The sequence below is a fragment of the Vigna umbellata genome, chromosome 7 (genome assembly GCF_029865625.1).
Source record: "Vigna umbellata cultivar VRB3 chromosome 7, Vumbellata_1.0, whole genome shotgun sequence".
NCBI lineage: Eukaryota > Viridiplantae > Streptophyta > Magnoliopsida > Fabales > Fabaceae > Vigna > Vigna umbellata.
The window spans coordinates 23,477,774-23,494,510 of record NC_142171.1 but is presented as its reverse complement, the minus strand read 5'-3'; the positions used below and the strand labels follow the sequence as shown (position 1 = coordinate 23,494,510).

Below are 16,737 nucleotides of genomic sequence, written 5' to 3'. Positions count from 1 at the left end.
AATATACAAACATTTTAGCCTTTATCATTTATCAATACTAATTAATTTTATTAAATATCAAATCCCTTATGTTGGAAATGAATTAAACAAAATACACTTTAAGTAGATTTTAAATTAGATGAATTCGATAAAATTAGTTCAGTCAAGACAAACTCTAATTTATAATTTTGAGATTTCATGTCAAAAAATAGATTTTAATTAATATTTTATCTTATAAAATTTGTAATCACGTTTTAATCAATATTTTAGACAACATAATCATCAGGTTTAAATACGAACCTAACAGAAAAGAAAAACCGAAAACTAATAATAAAAAAAGAAAACAGAATTATTATAGTAAAATTTTTACACTTTCCATTATTATACTTTTAAAAGTAAATGAATAATCAATCTTAGAAAAATTAGCCAGCACAAATTTCTTTAATAAAAATTTGGTGAAAAAGTACTAGAATTAGTAAATTAAAATAGAGGTAAAAAAATATTAACAAGTTTTGTCGAAAATATTAATTATTATTATTATTTTGTATGATGTGTGTAAAATAGTTTACTTAGATTTATATCTAATATTACATTTAAATTAAATTGATTGTGTATGGTTGTCTGGGATGGTGTTTTAATAATAATAAAATAATGAAACGGTGTGTGGCAAAGAAAACCCTAGTTATGAAGTTGTGGTAATTATTATTTAAAATTGAAAAAAAAGAGAGTAATAGGTACAGTAATGGAATTGGCGTATATTAATGATTCAAAGTTAATATTGTGTAAGTGTGTGTGTGTGTTTGGGTTGTAATAAAAAAAAGTCTGAGGAACAGAGAGAGTGTCCCTCCTTCCTTCGTTGCTGTGTTACAGACAGAAAGATGAGCGGCGGTGGTGGCTCTTCCACTTTTAGGGTTCCGATCCCAAACAATGTACGAAAAACCATCCAAGACATCCGCGAGATCACCGGCAAGCAGCACACCGACGACGAAATCTACGCCGTCCTCAAAGAATGCTCCATGGATCCCAACGAAACCGCTCAGAAGCTTCTCTATTTAGGTCCCTTTCACTTTTCCCTCTTTTCTTCTCTTCTCGATCCACTCTCTCTCTCTTTCTCCTCTCTCTCTATGTCTTTCGATTCCTACTCTTTCTCTTCATCCACGAATGGAGACACTACTTCCCACTTTTCTGAGCTTCACTTTGAGTTAGCGGTGCTTTCCGAAGTTGAGTTCGACTTTTCACAATTTGTTTTGATTTAACTTGTTTTATTTTGCTGTTTAGCTTTTGTTTGATTTTGTAGGAGTTGAGGGGAGTTGCGTGTGCCTCTTTGGACATTGAAATATTGATTTTTAACTGTTCAATGTTTGGAGCAAGGTTTTTATTTTTTATTTTTTTGTAAACCAGTGCTTCAGGGGGTTAAAAGCTGTCTTTGTAGGGTTTTGTTTTTGCGTTCAATGGTTTCTCTCAGGCTACCGCTCACACGTGTTGCTCAATGAATGGCTTCAGCACTCTATCTACGCATCCTAATCATTTAGGATTTCTTGAAAAGAAATGTGATTTTGGCATCTTTGAGATTCTCTTCTTTTTTTAATGTTGAGTTTTTATTTTTTTGTTCACAGATACTTTTCATGAGGTGCGAAGGAGACGTGACCGAAAGAAGGAGGTAAGATTCCCTCTCCCTCCTTATTCGCCCTGCTTTTTTATTTCAGTTAGTTTATTACTGCCCTTGAAAGTTTAATTGCTGAAACAGATTAGTTTTGTTGTCTCAACTGTTAGGAGCAGACATATACTTCTTCTGCCTTTGAGTTGATCGATTGAAGTGGATGTATCTTTTACCTGTTTATCCAGTAAATTGAAGTATATTAATTATCTTGATTGTTTTGAGCTGCTATGAAATAGTTCTCATTGTGTCATGAGTTGCCATTCTGTCATCTTGTGAGCACTGTGATTGACAGACTCCATGTTGAGATTCTTGTAGGTCGGTTGCTATGGGTTTGAATGTCTGAATAGGTCTGGTTACTCTGGGTCTGTGATTCCTGCCTGTTATGACGTGTGGGATCATGCAATAGTATTATTTGCTAAGTAAAATGACTTTGGTCTTGTTTTTTGATTACGTATATATGTTTCCTTTTATCTATATGTTCTGTAATTTTATATGTCCTGTTATAAGTAAATGTGCTTGTATTGCCCCATGGTTCTCTCTTTAATAATTTTTATTGGCCTGAGTGATTTAAGTTTATTGTTTCAGGGATTGAGCAACAGGGTTTCTGACGAGCCTAGGATAAAGCAAGGTGGACAAGGGAGGGGGGGAAGGGGTGCTTCAGGAGGATATTCCTCTAACTTTCCTGGTACCATCTCCCCACCTTTTTAGTGACTTTTGGGCTTTATCATTAGTTTTGTCTCTTCGATTATGGATATTCTTTTCCACTCATGGATAATTTTTTCAAGATATTAGCACAGTTTCCCTTCCAAAAATAACTTGTTACTGAGATCTTTTTAAGAATATTAAGAATTGTGCTTTTATTTTTGCTGCTTGTTGAGCTCTATCACACCCTTTTTGAACCTAGCAAGGCACTATGAAGTACCTTTTCTACCTTTTCATAGCCATCATTTATATTTTTATGCTGTTGTTTTCTTTTTCCATGAACCTACTTTAGTGCGGAGACATCTCCTATGAACCTGCAAATTTCTTGCTAGTTTATTAGTTTGTCAGTTTCACCATCTTGCAAATGTCTGTTGTTAGATGGTGGTGGTGGGAGGAACATAGCTAATCGAAGGGAAAATGGAGTCAATCACATTGCAGAGAGAAGTCACGGTCCCTCTACTCAGCCTGTATCGCAGAAAACTAAGACTACTACCACATCTCAAGTTACAAGGTAGCAATTTTATTTTTGTATTTTCCTTAATTTGGTTTTTTGTCAGATTAATTATAAGTATGAGAAAATTTATGTTGGAAAGAAATTGCATTTATTTGATAAAAACAAGGCAAGACTCTAAAAGAAGTGAAAATAAGACTGATGAATGGCTTCACTTTTATTGTCTTTTTTGGCTAAAATTCTGACCGAACCTCACATTGAAGTCATGCTTAAAATTTTATGTTAAACAAAAAAACATTGTAATAACTTCAATGACCGACCAAGAGAAGAAGTAATGTAATTTTGATTTTAGATAATTAACTTGCAATCAATTTGATAATATCTTAGATTCTACTCTTGGATTGCCAAAATACAATATATCTGAAGTTGTTTGTTGGTGTGATGAGAAATACACCATTGTTAATATTGACATAATTGTTTATTCTTTTTTATCGTTAGATTATCCTCTTTTAAATATTTTTTCTTCAACTGTAGAGTTTCAGCTGTTGCACCTCCTGGTGCTGCAAATCAATCCAATGGGAAGTCTGTTCACGTGTCTGCTGGTCAATCTCCCATTGTTAGTGTACCTAAAAGTAGTTCAGCTGGTAATGACACTGGCTATGAAGAAAGTGTCCAACCTCAAGCTGCTGCTGTTGCCACACCCTCTTTCCTTACTCAAACCATTGGCTTAGTTACCAGTACCGACCAAGGAAAGTCTTTGTCAAGTTCTGATCAACTTCAAACTTCTGCCATGGGTGTCCATTCTTCTTTGGATCCTGTTGTAGCATCTTCTGTCTCCCGGCATTCTGGTGTCAGTGGTGCAATCAACAGGGAAGTTGGAAGCAACCGGATATCCACTGGACCAAATCATGTTAAAGGAAATAAACTTGTTCAAGAAGTTAGTGATTTATCAGCATCCAAGAATGATAAATCTGGGTCTGTGAGTTCTACAAGCAGAACAAATACCCCACAGAAGTCAAATGAAGTTGAACATAATCGGTTATCTGAGCCCTCACAACTTTCATCTCCATCCCCAAATGATTCATTGAGGCCATCTTCTAGTTCCGGCAGCCAGCCACCTCTAGGTAAAGTTTTCTTTTGTATCTGTTTAATCTTTTGAGTAATAGGGTTGCTTCATGTTATATTTCCTTGTTGAAGTATTCCTTGGTTTTCTGATCAAACAATTCTACCATATGGAGGGCATAAATCAGGGGAAGAACCTTTGAAACTGTTCCTGAAGGCATTTTAAGTTAGAGGCAGGATGACTGAGCCTATAATTTAAATAAGCATGTCACTTTTATGGGTTCTGCTTTTGTGTGCGAACACCCAAATTTTAATTGCTTAGATACTGTTCCATGTTGGAAGGAATCAACCTAACAAAATCAATTTTTTGTATTTTTTTTTACATATACTTTTCAACATATATCTATTTATATCAACTTAGAATGTCTTTTTGTGGGCTCACATATGTTTATGAAACAGCTAATATCACAGAGGTTTCAACTTCAGAAGCTTGTGTGCAATCTTCAGCGGAGTTAAGGCAACATGTTACATTTCCAAACCATTTCCAAGTACCGGAGGCTTTAAAAAGTGGTCTGACATTTGGAAGCTTTGATACCTTTAGCCCAAGTGAAAAATCTAACAGTGGAACTGATGGGGACAATAATGCTTCTCGTGCTCTTGAACCTTCACCAGTGAGTGATGAAGCGGCAACTTCAAGGTTTGTAATTCATATGCTTCTCATGTGCTTTTTCTATGCATATCAAATTACAGATCCCTTTTGTCATCTGTGTGTGCTACACATGCTTGTATTTTCTTTTATGCCCTATATGGCTGGATTATTTTAGCTTTGTGCTCTTATATCAAACTTGTTCACTAGCAAAATAACTATAATCAGCCTGAAAGCTGGTGCTATGGAGATAATATTTCTACCTTTTCCAACTCCCTTTGGCAACCATAAGGCTGGGTTATTATTTATTTCGTGAATTATTTTGGCTGAATTAATTGGTTATTCTTCCTGTTAACAAAGGTATTACTTGTGTCATGGTGTGCTCATGTAATTTTTTTTTTCAATGGTATTTCTTGTCTTGGATGTAGCAACCAAAATGCATCATTAACTTCACAAGGGGATCGTCTTGATTATCCACATTCTACATCTTATTTGATTGAAAAGACACCAGCTACAGAAGGCAATTCTATAAATGGTGCTGACACAAAGGTTGATCAGCCAAAGAAGGAGCTTTTGTTGGCCCCCGAGGGCCCTCAACTTCCAACTGTTCAAACCCCTCAGAACTACGGTTTGAATTTCATGTCGACCATGTTAGGGACTCAGCAGGTTCAATTTGAGGGAACTGAGCCCCAGGCTCAAGATACATCTCGTTTTTCTAACTTTGTTGTAAGTTTCTTAATATCTTCCACTGCTTAAAACCTTTTCTCCCTATGCTTGGATTTCATGGTGGTCTTTGATGTTTCTCTTGTCTAGAGTCTACCTAGCTATCAGTACAGTTCCCTTTGTAAACTCATGAAAATCAGCTTGGATGCTGTATTTATTGGATAGCACTATGATTCATTATCAGTACAGTATCTATCTTTCTCTTTCTGCATTAAATGTTTTTACCAAATATTGACAACTGTAAACATGAATTTCAACTCCTAACCTATGCATGGTTTCAGTATTGGCCTATGATTTAGAACCTATGTTGGAATGACCTAGTAGTTCACTGTCAATTATACATATGGACTTTTGTGCCATCAGTCAGGACTCAAGGAATTTGAAGTGAAATTACGAGACTGCGCATTATCGATGTCCCAAGAGAAGAAAATAAAAAGAAAATGAAATAGAAGAAGATTAGCTTATAAGTTAATTTATAGGAACTGAAGTCAGATTTTTAACTTATGCACAAGCTAGTTTTATCTTATGAAGAATCTTGTTACGATTTTCCTTATTTTTCTTTTACTAGAAGTGTTTATGAGGAAATTTACCCAAACAGACCCCAAAGAGTTGTGAGAGGCAAGAAAAATACTTTGTTCAAATTATAAAATAAAGTAATGAAAGTAAAGTTTTCCTAGGTTGGCTTATGAAGCTTGTACAGTTTGATAGATAGCTAGTTGATATTGATTGTATTGGAACACTTTACTGCTTATATGGAACCTGATGATCTGGAGTATTGTTTTTACATCCAACATATTATCCCGATGAAAATTAGCATAATTTGATTTTGAATTATGGAAACATAATCTTCTTTGCTATTTTTTAGAGAAGTTTCAGTGAAGGTTTGTCTAGCTTTCTGGCGTGTTTTGTATCTCTGCACACCCCATCTTTTATCCCCCTAATTCTGTGAATACATAGCCCTGCTTAATATCATTGCCAGGAAAAGATATTAAACTTAGTGCATTCTATACTGGAATTTGTTGTTTGCTATTGGTTTTTATCATTAGGAACTTGTATGCCTTTCTAAACACTAGAAATTACGTTTAGTAGGAGTGTAATTGATATGCAGTGTTGAGTAAAGGTTAGGTTTTTGCGCAATCAACCAATTAGAAGTTATCTTTGGTATTGCTTGTGAGATATCATAAAGTTGACAGAATTTACCGCGGGTAACATTTAGTAATTGAATGTCGGGTCAATAAAACTTCACACTGTCAATATGTATGTTGTTTATTCTTTTAATTATGACTTCTCTATTCATGTTGCAGAATGCAAGTTCTCAGGCTGTGTCCCCTAGCCCAACCCCACCCTTACAGAGTTCTATACCTGTGCCTCCACAATCAGTTTCTATTTTCAGGCCACCCTACCCTACTAACTTCTTCCCTTATGGCCACTATTACCCACCAATTTATGTGTCTCCCATACACCAATTTTTAAGCCACAATGGTTTCCCTCAACAGCCATCAGCTGGCAACATGTATCTACCAACAGCTGCTGGCATCAAATTCCCACTCCCCCAGTTCAAGGCAGGAGCAAACACAGGAAATGCAGGTCATATTGGAATTCCTTCTGGGTCATTTATCCCTCCACCTGTAGGTTATGCGCCAGGACAAACAGTTAGTACCGGCAGCTCCACTGGAAATGAAGATCTTGCTGTGTCACAGTTAAAGGAAAACCAGATCTATACAACAGGACAGCTGGTTGGTTTATTTCCTTATTAATGATCTTTTATTTCACCCATGCATATTTCTTGATAAACTAGGAAATTTTGTTCCGTTCTCTGTTCCCTGGCTTTCTACAGTATCTATCTTTTCCATATGTTGGCTTCATCAATGCATGTCCTTTTATTGTGGTCCCATGAAACGAAATTTATGGATTCTCCGTAGTTTCTATCTAGACAATCACATTTATGGTTTTGTTGTGGTCCCATGTCCCTTTATATTTCTTTTGTTGCAGAGTGAAGGCTCTGCAGTGTGGATTCCTGCTCCAGGCCAAGACATATCCAGTTTGCAAGTTAATTCTCTTTATAACCTTACCCCTCAGGGACAACATCTCACCTTCCCCCCAACACAGGCTGCTCATGGAGCATTTGCTGGTATCTATCAAGCAGGACAGGCAGTAGCTTCACCTTCAACCCTTTTGCAACAGTCTCAAGCTGTGGCTGGGCCTGTTGAAACTGTAGGGCCCCCTTCAGGATCTTATCAGCAACCTCAGCCTGCGCAGATAAATTGGAACTCTAATTTTTAGGCTGGTAAACATCTTCTTGGTGCGATAATGTTGATATGCACACTTGATGTGCTCAGATCCAGGGAAGTATGAATGAACACTGGCCTGATCTGAAGTGTAAATAAAAATGCGGCCAAAGAATGAGAAAGGAAATTAGTAACTGTTTTTGGTGGAGATTTGGTACTAACGATTTTGAAGGGTGCTAGTCGCAGGTTTCATTTCCTTTTTTTTTTAAAATTTTTGAGCCTTATGCCTATTTATCCCCCACCTCTTCTTTTACCCGAGAGAACATCTAGTTGTTGCTATAAGAAACTTGGTAATTCCTAGTGATAATATACTAAGCCAAGAGTTGGTAGGTGAGATTTACCAATTTTTCCGTTCCAATTTCTCACCTGTATATTACATTTTGATATCAGAGGACATTGAAGTTATACAGTTTTATTTGGAGCATAAGAATTGTATGATTATATTTCTTCAGTATAACATTTTAAGTTTTTCACAAGCCTCAACCTTATCTCGTCTTTTTATGGATTTTTTCTGGCTCTGTTGACTTCCGAAATCTTGAATTCTGTTTTCTAACCAGCGTGATTCGAATTAATTTTTTTGGTTTCCGTGGAATTGCTTAAGGTGATTTTGGTTTCGGATATTTAGTTTGTACAATTTTGTATCATCTTGATTTAAGACTATTTACTGAATTGTGTTATTTTGGCATTTGTATTAACTTGATATGTGCAAAACTAAGACTTTTAATGAGAAAAGAAACGTACAAGGAAAAAAAAAAGTAGAACAAACATCCCATCTTCCCTTTACTCTTCCAAGTTGACGGATTCCACAATTGTCCCGATTTCTTATAATGTGGAAAGTTTAAAGTGTTATTAAAGGCTCTGCATATATTATCGTATAATGAAATTAATATCAAATATACACTAGGTTACATGATTATAGAGATTTTTAGAATGTTATTTGAAAGTCAGAATTTAATTATGGTAGTGAGAACTTTTTGCTCCATTTTATTGTGTCGTTTAATTTTTTAAATTGACTGTTATTTACTTGTATCATTGTAATTTTATTCAACATCATCCTAAATAAATAATCCCACAAATACAAATTCTTTCATTGTTTGTCATAAACTAAATAGGTGAGAGACAACGTTGCCGAACAATTATTAAAGATTGTTTCTGCAAGAACTAGAATAAATTATCTTGATTTTAACGAAATAGTTGCTTAACTTAATAAACAAATAATTGATATCATCTTGACAAATATCAAATAAATAGAAATTAGTATTTGTTTAAACGTGCTTATAAAAAGAATATAATAATCACCAGTTTAAATGTGCGATAGTTACAAAAAAGTGAAATAAAATTGAATGTAGGAATATTTTAGTAAAAAAATTCATTTCCTTAATGAGCTCAATCTTCGAAATTAGTATTTGTTTGTATATACCAAATGAGATTTTTTCACAACATAACATTGTTCTTTTTACTGCAATAGTACAAACTGTTTTCTTTATTTACACAAAAGAGTATCGTTTATTATTTATGTTTGGAAATCGTTTTTTACGAAATCAAATTCTAAACTCTGTTATTTTTCCCAAATAACATATCAGTCACAGTAGTTTAATTATCGAATTTTGAACTTCCTTAATAAAATGTGCTATTGTGGAGAAAAATTCACTAAATGATGAATGTGAGGTTGAACTGAAATCGTTCAAGCGGTGTTCTGAAAGAACTAAAGTACAATGGCTAAATTTTAACTAATAGTACAAATTTCTCTCTCTTTTTTTTGCTTCCATCTGCAATATCGTGTTTTTTTTCCTCTTTCTGTAACTTTCAACATGTCATCTATTGAGTTGAGTAATAAGTAATATAATCAGTGTTCTTGAAACTTCATCTCAGAATGTGTGGTGGTCAACGAACTTGTATAAGATCTTTGCTAAAGCTAAAGCCCTTGAATATCATGTTATAGTTTTTTCCTTATATGGAGTACTCATCATATTTCTTGATTTCTTAGCTCAGTGGGTCAGGAGAAACTGTGGTAGGATAAAGAAAAATCATGTTTTTCTCCTTAAATATAAGAGACTGATGGAACTTAGAGAAAAAACTACCCTTAAAAAATGTCAACAAATTTTGCAGTAATTAAATTACTGTGACTGATCTGTCTATACAAATGCTCTGGCTGCACAATTAGAATTGCTAAAAAGAAGGGGACATGAAATGAGTCTGTCTGTGATGTGTTTGGTTATATGGCTCAGACAATGGTGCTGCCGTTAGTATTTACATTCAAATCTGTGCTGTCATCACCTGTTGATTTTGGCTTCGGTGAAGGCAAACTTTGTTGCATATTTTCCTGAGACCCTTGCAAATTCAATGATGTGTAGACTGACATCCCAGAGAGAGCAACAACAGCACCACCAATGCTCACAACCCCAGGATCTGACTTGAATAATATGAACCCTCCCAACACAATCACACAGGTCTTAAACTGTCCTAAAACAACATGAGTTGTGGCAGAAGTGGCCCTGCAATGATTGGTTCATAATGTCATGTTAGCAAACTAATCTTATCCATGATCCACCAAGGAGCAACTATACTAAAAGGAACAACACTATGTTGTGCCAAAAAAATGGTGTTGGAAGGGAAATTCAGTCTCACCCCAATGCTAATGCCCCTGACCATTGCAAGAGAAAACCAAGGAGAGCAGATACTAAAACAGCAGTTGAATTGTTCACATCCCACTTGAAGGATAGGACTCCTGGTGGATCTATCCAGGGCATCAATGCCCCAAGGAAGAAAATTGTGACTGGGGTTGTCTTCCACATCAACCTACAATGACAGAAGTTTCAAGTTGGGGAATTGACATATTTTTACCTATTGATAAATGATTGATGAACTTTGAGGCGTAAATATAACTGAGATGTTAACATTCATAATAATGTCTAGCTTGAGCTTATCTAAACATACTTTTGACTAGGAGAAATTGGATGGTAAGGCCTATTGAAGTAAGTACAAATACTAATGTACAAGTTGTTAAAAGAATATGATTAAATTGTTGTCAGTTTTTACAATCATGATCTAATCATAAGTTTCTTCATACACTTAAATAAGTGTCTGTCATAAGCTATTTGCATAAACTCTCTCAATAGCTAACAAAAATACTTATGAAGTGAAATATGTTGTGAATAAACTCCTCCAAATGCCCCCTAACAACTACTACTTACGCCAGAGCTGTCCAGTTGCCCTGCTGTTGTAAAGTAGACCACAAAATTTTGTTTATGGCACTTGGGATTATCCATGCAATTGCAATTAGAGCACCAAATAAATTGAACTCTAAATCTGTAACAGTTGCAACTGCTACACCTGCTGACACGACAGCCAAAGCCAAAACCTGCATCATTCCAATGACATGATTAGTGCATCAGAAACCAGGAAAGGGGGTGGAATAGTCCTTTTTCAGATGTATTAAATGCTTTACAAAACAGAAGAAAAGAAGGGAAGGGTGTGTGTGTGTGTGTGATTCTTCACCTTTGTAAAAGAAATGGTTTTTCTAAAAAGAATGAACTCCGCAAGAACAATTGTAGGGGTGACAGCAATCTTAGCCATTTGGTAGAAACCAACACTGGAAAAAGATGGATTGTCAGCACACAGTAAAACTCTGAATATTTTAATACGAAGATGCTAACTAAAGCAAGAGCAAGAACCTGTTATACTGGAGGCTAGTGTTTGCAAGGCCAGAGGCAAAGGCCATGACAGCACCAAGTGCAAATAAAGAAGAGAATGGAGTTGTTTTGGATGGAGGAGACACAGGAAGCACCGAGAGTGTCTTGAAAATGGCAAGCAGAAGCCATGCAGTGATGTAGTGTACAAATGTGAGAAAAATTGGGAAGTTGAAGCCAACTTTACCCATCACCTGTTAACATAATTACATAAAATTCAAGTGTAAGGGTGCTTGATCAATAGGCTGAACTTCTTGAGAGGTACCAGATACCAATTCAGGCCATCACATTATAAAATTCAAGCAAAAGAAAAGATGCAAATTGTGCTGACCAATTTGTTTGCCATGATAATTCCGACAGCAACCATAAAGTTGAAGGACAGTGCCACCACTGGTCCACAATATTTTTGCTGTTGTCGCTTTGCTCCTTCTGAGGTTCGGATCTCATTGTAGAGTGAAGCTCTGAGTTCTTCCAGTGCTTTACCTGATAGTTTGATTCAACAGAGAAACAAGAATGGAGCAGAAGGGAAGATGATGTTAAAGAAAAAGCAAGAAAACCAAGATGAATATCAGATACTAATCATATATCTTCCTTTCACATTATTCATTTCATGCTCTCATTCCCTATTTTCCAAACACAGGTCCAAACAATTTACGTAGTGGTTTCAAAGGACGACCAATCAAAGTTGCAGAAAAACAAACAGAGCAGTATCAGTTCAATCCAAAATGCAATTGGTGTGAGAAAATTTCCATGATCAGAAAGACCTTGAGATGCAATCATAATAGAGCATAACATAAACTGCGGAAAAAGAACAGAAAATAAAAGTAACGTAACAAACTTATAATCTACGACCGCCAAAACCGGAGTATCCAATGCTTTTTATGCGATAAAATATTATTTCACACAAAAAGGACATTAACATAGTTGAGATCTATTCATTACATTAAAAAGTTCAGAAAACAAATCCCAGAAAAAACAAGCATACATGAACAAACATAGGTAAAAGCGAAAGTCTGATATAACATCATTGTAAAAATTAGATGCATAAGATGCAATGAGATGAGCTAAGAAATTCAGAAAAGACCTGTATCACCAGCATCACTGTCTTTCCTTTTAATAAACCTTCGTCCTCCTCTCCACAGTGAACCCAAAAGCTCCATTACTAAGTGGCCTATTCATGGATTTGGATCACACATGCCATGAAAATGCAAGGCACCCTTTGAAAAACACATGCATTTCTATCATTATATCTATACCAATTACATGGAGAAGCCAAAACAGAAAGGCAGAGAGAAAAGGGTGATGATACAGATACGAATTAATAGGCCAGGTTGCTTAAAATGCAAAAGACAGAAAATTTACATGGTTGAAGGAGGGGTTTCTGAAATGAAAAATGAACTGCATGAAGGAAAAAGAAAAAGACAAAAGAAAAGTGAAAGGAATTTACTTTCTGTTCCAAGTGAATAATCATAATAATAATAATTATAATAATTCATGAGAGTGCCAACAAAACGGCAACACGTGTTCATCATATGAACCTAGAAGAAAGTGTAGGTGAGGGTAGTAGCAACACCTGTCTACCTCGTATACTAGGAATTGATGTAACTGTTGATTTACGGGGAAGTTAATGTGACATCATGAAATCAAATATTGTTATATATATCATTATGACATAGTCAAGACACCTGTTGCAACCACCGTCATGCACTCTTTTATTGTTTTTAGGTATCTTTCTTTAATTTCATGCCTTCAACAACACAAAAAATCTTCTTTTCTGCTCAACTTGATGCAGAAGTTTCATCTTACTCAGCACAAATCCACATTTTGCTTTTCTGATGTTTCACCAACTGGTTGGTGCCATTAACGGATAAAGTCATCCAAGCTTTCTTTTCTCCTTTCCATCACAAACTGCACCTATTCTACCTTGTACATTCTTCAAGGAAAACCCCTTTTTCTTTTCTGCAATTCTATTTTATTGTGTAAATATTGTGTTATAGTTTAAACTTACGAGAGTTAGATTTTGTGAGTGTATAAATTATATTTTGTATCTGTGTTAAATAATTTATGTTGCTGTACAAGATTATTTTTAGTTATTTGTATATGTTCTTTTTTACAATTTATTGATAAATTAATTTGAGAATAAAGATAGGAAAGATAAAATAAAAGGGACAATCCCTTGAGAAATTATGGATAAAGATAAGAAAAGGATGGTGTTTTGAGATTATTGAATAAGTTTTTATAACTTGCAATTTAAACTAGGGGCTCAGGATTAAATTTAAGAAATATATTGTAAAAAATAAATGTACATGCTGTATCTAAACTCAAGCGTAAAACAAAACATATTTAATTTTCACTTGTTAAAATATTAGTTAAATTTATTTAACTTTCATGATTTAATTAGAAAAATTATAAACTAGGATAAAGAGCATAATTTAGTAAGAATATTTGATTTAATATTGTAATTTTGATTGATAAATAAGTGTGCGATATAATGGTACAATATAATTTCCAAATATGTAATACATTAATGTCACCACAATATAAGAAAAGAATTAAAATTGAAAATTTATAATATACATGGAAGATTCAATTGACACCATTAGATGAAATACTGTTATCTCTTAATCTTTCTGTTAATTCTCTCAACAGTGCATTAAAGTTAATATTATCTAAAATTTAAAACACTTTTATTAACTATTGATAGCTATAGTAAAGATTTTTTCTTGAAATTACGAGACCAAAAACCTCTTTTATATTTTTAATGAAAAAAAAAATCATTTTTAATTCCTTAACTCTTGCCTTGAAAGTAATGGGTAAGACTTGACAAAATCAAACTTATAATGTTTACAAATATTAAATATTAAATATGTTTGTATCAATGTTTATAATTAAGACAAAATGATCACAAATCACTACACCAAACGTATTCAACAATGAACATGACTAAAAAAACAATATATTGAGCTGAAATCAAGTTTTGTGAGTAAAAAGTTATACCTGTTATCCTGTTCGATATAACATGTTTTGTGAGTAAAAAGTATGCAGCACCAAATACTTGAAAAAGAGAAGTGAATCTGCGTAATGGACATGGCTGTTTTGTAATTTCGTCGTGTTTTCATTGTAAAAGAAGTATTCCTTATTCTTTTCAAATGAACCGAGTCACATCAATCTAATAAACATGAGATCGAAGACATGCAGAAGTGTATTTCACAAACGTTCAGTTTCTTACTAAGCCAATTTATTCATGTTCTTGACATGTTCTTATGACAAATCACAATGGTTGAATTCAAAGGATATGGGAGAACAACATTCATACCTTTCATGGACCAAGAAACTGCCATGAAAAGTACGTGGTCCACCAACCAAAATTCTGCCTCCATGCATGATATATAGGCAAGCTCTTAGTCTGATGCAGTTGACTCACGGTATCTAAACTGTGTTATTAGAATCCTTGACTTCAACGAGTTCTCATTAGCTTCCAAGATCATGGAGAATGAAAGAGAAGATGAGATTGAGGACATGTCAACGTCACCCCCGTCTCTGGGCTCCCTGCAATTTGCAGGGAGCAATGGCTTTGGTCACAGCATGGAGTTCATGTCTCAGGCATACCTTCCCAATATGTACACTGATATTGACATAAAAATTGAGGATTCCAATTTCAACCAAGATCCCCCCCTCCCCATTTATCTCAAGGTAGAGAAAATTAGTCAAACTCTGCAACTTAATCAGGATTTTCTTTCCTCCTACATCACTAGAAATTATTGCATGGTTAGAAACTATGTACACAAAATTTTGGTCAATTTTGTTGAAAGTAATTCAAACGTGAGTCTAAGTTTCATATCAGACAGAGATAACAACGTTATACATCATATAAAATGAAAGACACATAAACCTAATAACATGAGATTTTAGATTAAAACTGGTGTGAAATTCTTATCTGGGTGTGGATTAATGTCACATAATTTTGGTCAATTTCAGTGACATGTAAACTAGCTTTTCAATTTATGAAAAAGAGTTAATGAAACTCAGCTACACACTGCTGCGTATGTCTCAAGTGAAAATTGGCAGGAACTGACCCAGATCATATGATAATTTATTCTTTTGCGTTAGGGCAAAGTTTTTCTTTTTATCAGAATCGTAGTTCGTCATGCAATGCACTTCGAGGGTCTTGATGATTTTCCACTTTTATTGAAAACTGATTTCAGTCTGTCATAGTATTATCATCAACAGTGTTTTGTTCCTGATTGTGTAGTTATGATTGTTGTCATTTGCCTTAAAGATTCTCAATATTGTGCAGTTTGAGGATGTAGAGTATAAGGTGAGAGCTAGCCAAGCGGCTTCCACTAATCCTGTGAAGTCAGTGATGTCAAAAGTTGCCATACAACACAACCTGGGAGAAGATAAATACAAGAAAATTTTGAAGGGTATGACAGGAAGCATTGGCCCTGGTGAAATTCTTGCTTTGATGGGTCCTTCTGGGAGTGGAAAGACAACCTTGTTGAGAGTTGTAGGGGGAAGATTAGTTGAAAACGTAAAGGGAAAGATAACTTACAATGACGTTCGATTTAATGCAGCTGTCAAGAGAAGGTTAGAAAACTTCATAGGAATCAGAATCCATGCATGACTTGAGCTTTGATATTTAACAGAACATGATGGCTATCAGACTATACGCTAATGTTGACTCTTGTGTTTGTTTTTATTTTCTGTGTAATAGGATTGGCTTTGTTACACAAGAGGATGTGCTTTTCCCACAACTTACAGTAGAGGAAACATTGATCTTCTCTGCATTCTTAAGGTTACCGGGCAATATGAGCGAGCAACAAAAATATGCAAGAGTGGAGACCACTATCAAGGAGCTAGGCCTTGAAAGGTGTGTCTAGAATATTACTGAATGCTTAAATTAGCTACAAGTTCCTCCAAAAGAAAGAAATGAAACTGTTTGCCTGAATAATCTCTTGTGTAACCATAGATGTCGCCACACAAAAATAGGTGGAGGATATCTCAAAAGCATATCTGGAGGAGAAAGGAAGCGAACCAGCATAGGCTATGAAATCCTTGTTGATCCTTCACTGCTTCTACTTGATGAACCAACTTCAGGCCTTGATTCCACAGCAGCAAATAGACTCCTTCTCACTCTTCAGGGACTTGCCAAGGTATCAGTACTTATATTTAAGTGTCATTTTGAGTCTTTTTTTTAAGTATTTGGGTCAAATTTGTTCAAAAATTACAAAAATAGATAAGTCAAAAAATAATTACTAATCATAGATTAAGTTGTGTAAATTTATGATGACTTCAAAAACAAAATCGTGAGGACTCCAGAAGTCATAAGTCATGACAACTTTAAAGTTCTCACAATTTTGTTTTTGAAGTCGTCGTAAATTCGTCCATACATGATAGTTATTTTATGACTTGTCCATTTTCATAATTTTCTGGGTAAATTTCCACATATATGTAAAAAAACCATCATTTTGATAACATGTTTCAAGTCTAGATTCACAATTTGGAATATATGCTGAAAACACTTCTGATTTAGGGTG

General features: G+C 34.7%; 3 protein-coding genes across 3 annotated transcripts in view; 2 read left to right on the top strand and 1 right to left on the bottom strand.

Moving 5' to 3' along the window:
- Window positions 1–757: 757 nt before the first annotated feature.
- Window positions 758–7,994, top strand: LOC148195490 (GBF-interacting protein 1-like). The gene is made up of 9 exons (XM_088094647.1): window positions 758–1,035; window positions 1,596–1,639; window positions 2,225–2,324; window positions 2,720–2,852; window positions 3,327–3,916; window positions 4,314–4,551; window positions 4,929–5,226; window positions 6,528–6,959; window positions 7,216–7,994. The coding sequence occupies exons 1-9, from the start codon at window positions 858–860 to the stop codon at window positions 7,504–7,506; spliced, it is 2,304 nt and encodes a 767-aa protein (XP_087950773.1). The 5' UTR covers window positions 758–857; the 3' UTR covers window positions 7,507–7,994.
- Window positions 7,995–9,523: 1,529 nt separating this feature from the next.
- LOC124830928 (nucleotide-sugar uncharacterized transporter 2-like) lies at window positions 9,524–12,634 on the bottom strand. The gene is made up of 7 exons (XM_088093956.1): window positions 12,285–12,634; window positions 11,532–11,683; window positions 11,186–11,394; window positions 11,010–11,103; window positions 10,706–10,872; window positions 10,140–10,310; window positions 9,524–10,006 (listed from the first exon to the last, which is right to left on the bottom strand). Exons 1-7 carry the CDS (start codon window positions 12,358–12,360, stop codon window positions 9,736–9,738), a joined length of 1,140 nt encoding a protein of 379 aa, XP_087950082.1. The 5' UTR covers window positions 12,361–12,634; the 3' UTR covers window positions 9,524–9,735.
- Window positions 12,635–14,709: 2,075 nt separating this feature from the next.
- The window catches only part of LOC124830930 (ABC transporter G family member 26-like), a 2,843-nt gene continuing 815 nt past the window's right edge, over window positions 14,710–16,737 (top strand). The window contains exons 1-4 of the mRNA XM_088095224.1: window positions 14,710–14,893; window positions 15,498–15,787; window positions 15,915–16,070; window positions 16,170–16,353. Coding sequence (XP_087951350.1) covers window positions 14,720–14,893; window positions 15,498–15,787; window positions 15,915–16,070; window positions 16,170–16,353 — 804 coding nt within the window. The 5' untranslated portion in view covers window positions 14,710–14,719. The remainder of the gene's footprint in view (window positions 14,894–15,497; window positions 15,788–15,914; window positions 16,071–16,169; window positions 16,354–16,737) is intronic.

Bases quoted from the DNA above. Each gene is read 5' to 3' on its own strand.
- LOC148195490 (XM_088094647.1), top strand. From the start codon at position 858: ATGAGCGGCGGTGGTGGCTCTTCCACTTTTAGGGTTCCGATCCCAAAC. The intron at 3,917-4,313 runs GTAAAGTTTTCT...TTTATGAAACAG, and splicing joins CGGCAGCCAGCCACCTCTAG to CTAATATCACAGAGGTTTCA. The intron at 5,227-6,527 runs GTAAGTTTCTTA...TTCATGTTGCAG, and splicing joins CTCGTTTTTCTAACTTTGTT to AATGCAAGTTCTCAGGCTGT.
- LOC124830928 (XM_088093956.1), bottom strand. From the start codon at position 12,360: ATGGAGCTTTTGGGTTCACTGTGGAGAGGAGGACGAAGGTTTATTAAA. The intron at 10,873-11,009 runs GTGAAGAATCAC...GGAATGATGCAG, and splicing joins AAACCATTTCTTTTACAAAG to GTTTTGGCTTTGGCTGTCGT. The intron at 10,311-10,705 runs GTAAGTAGTAGT...CTGTCATTGTAG, and splicing joins GGCAACTGGACAGCTCTGGC to GTTGATGTGGAAGACAACCC.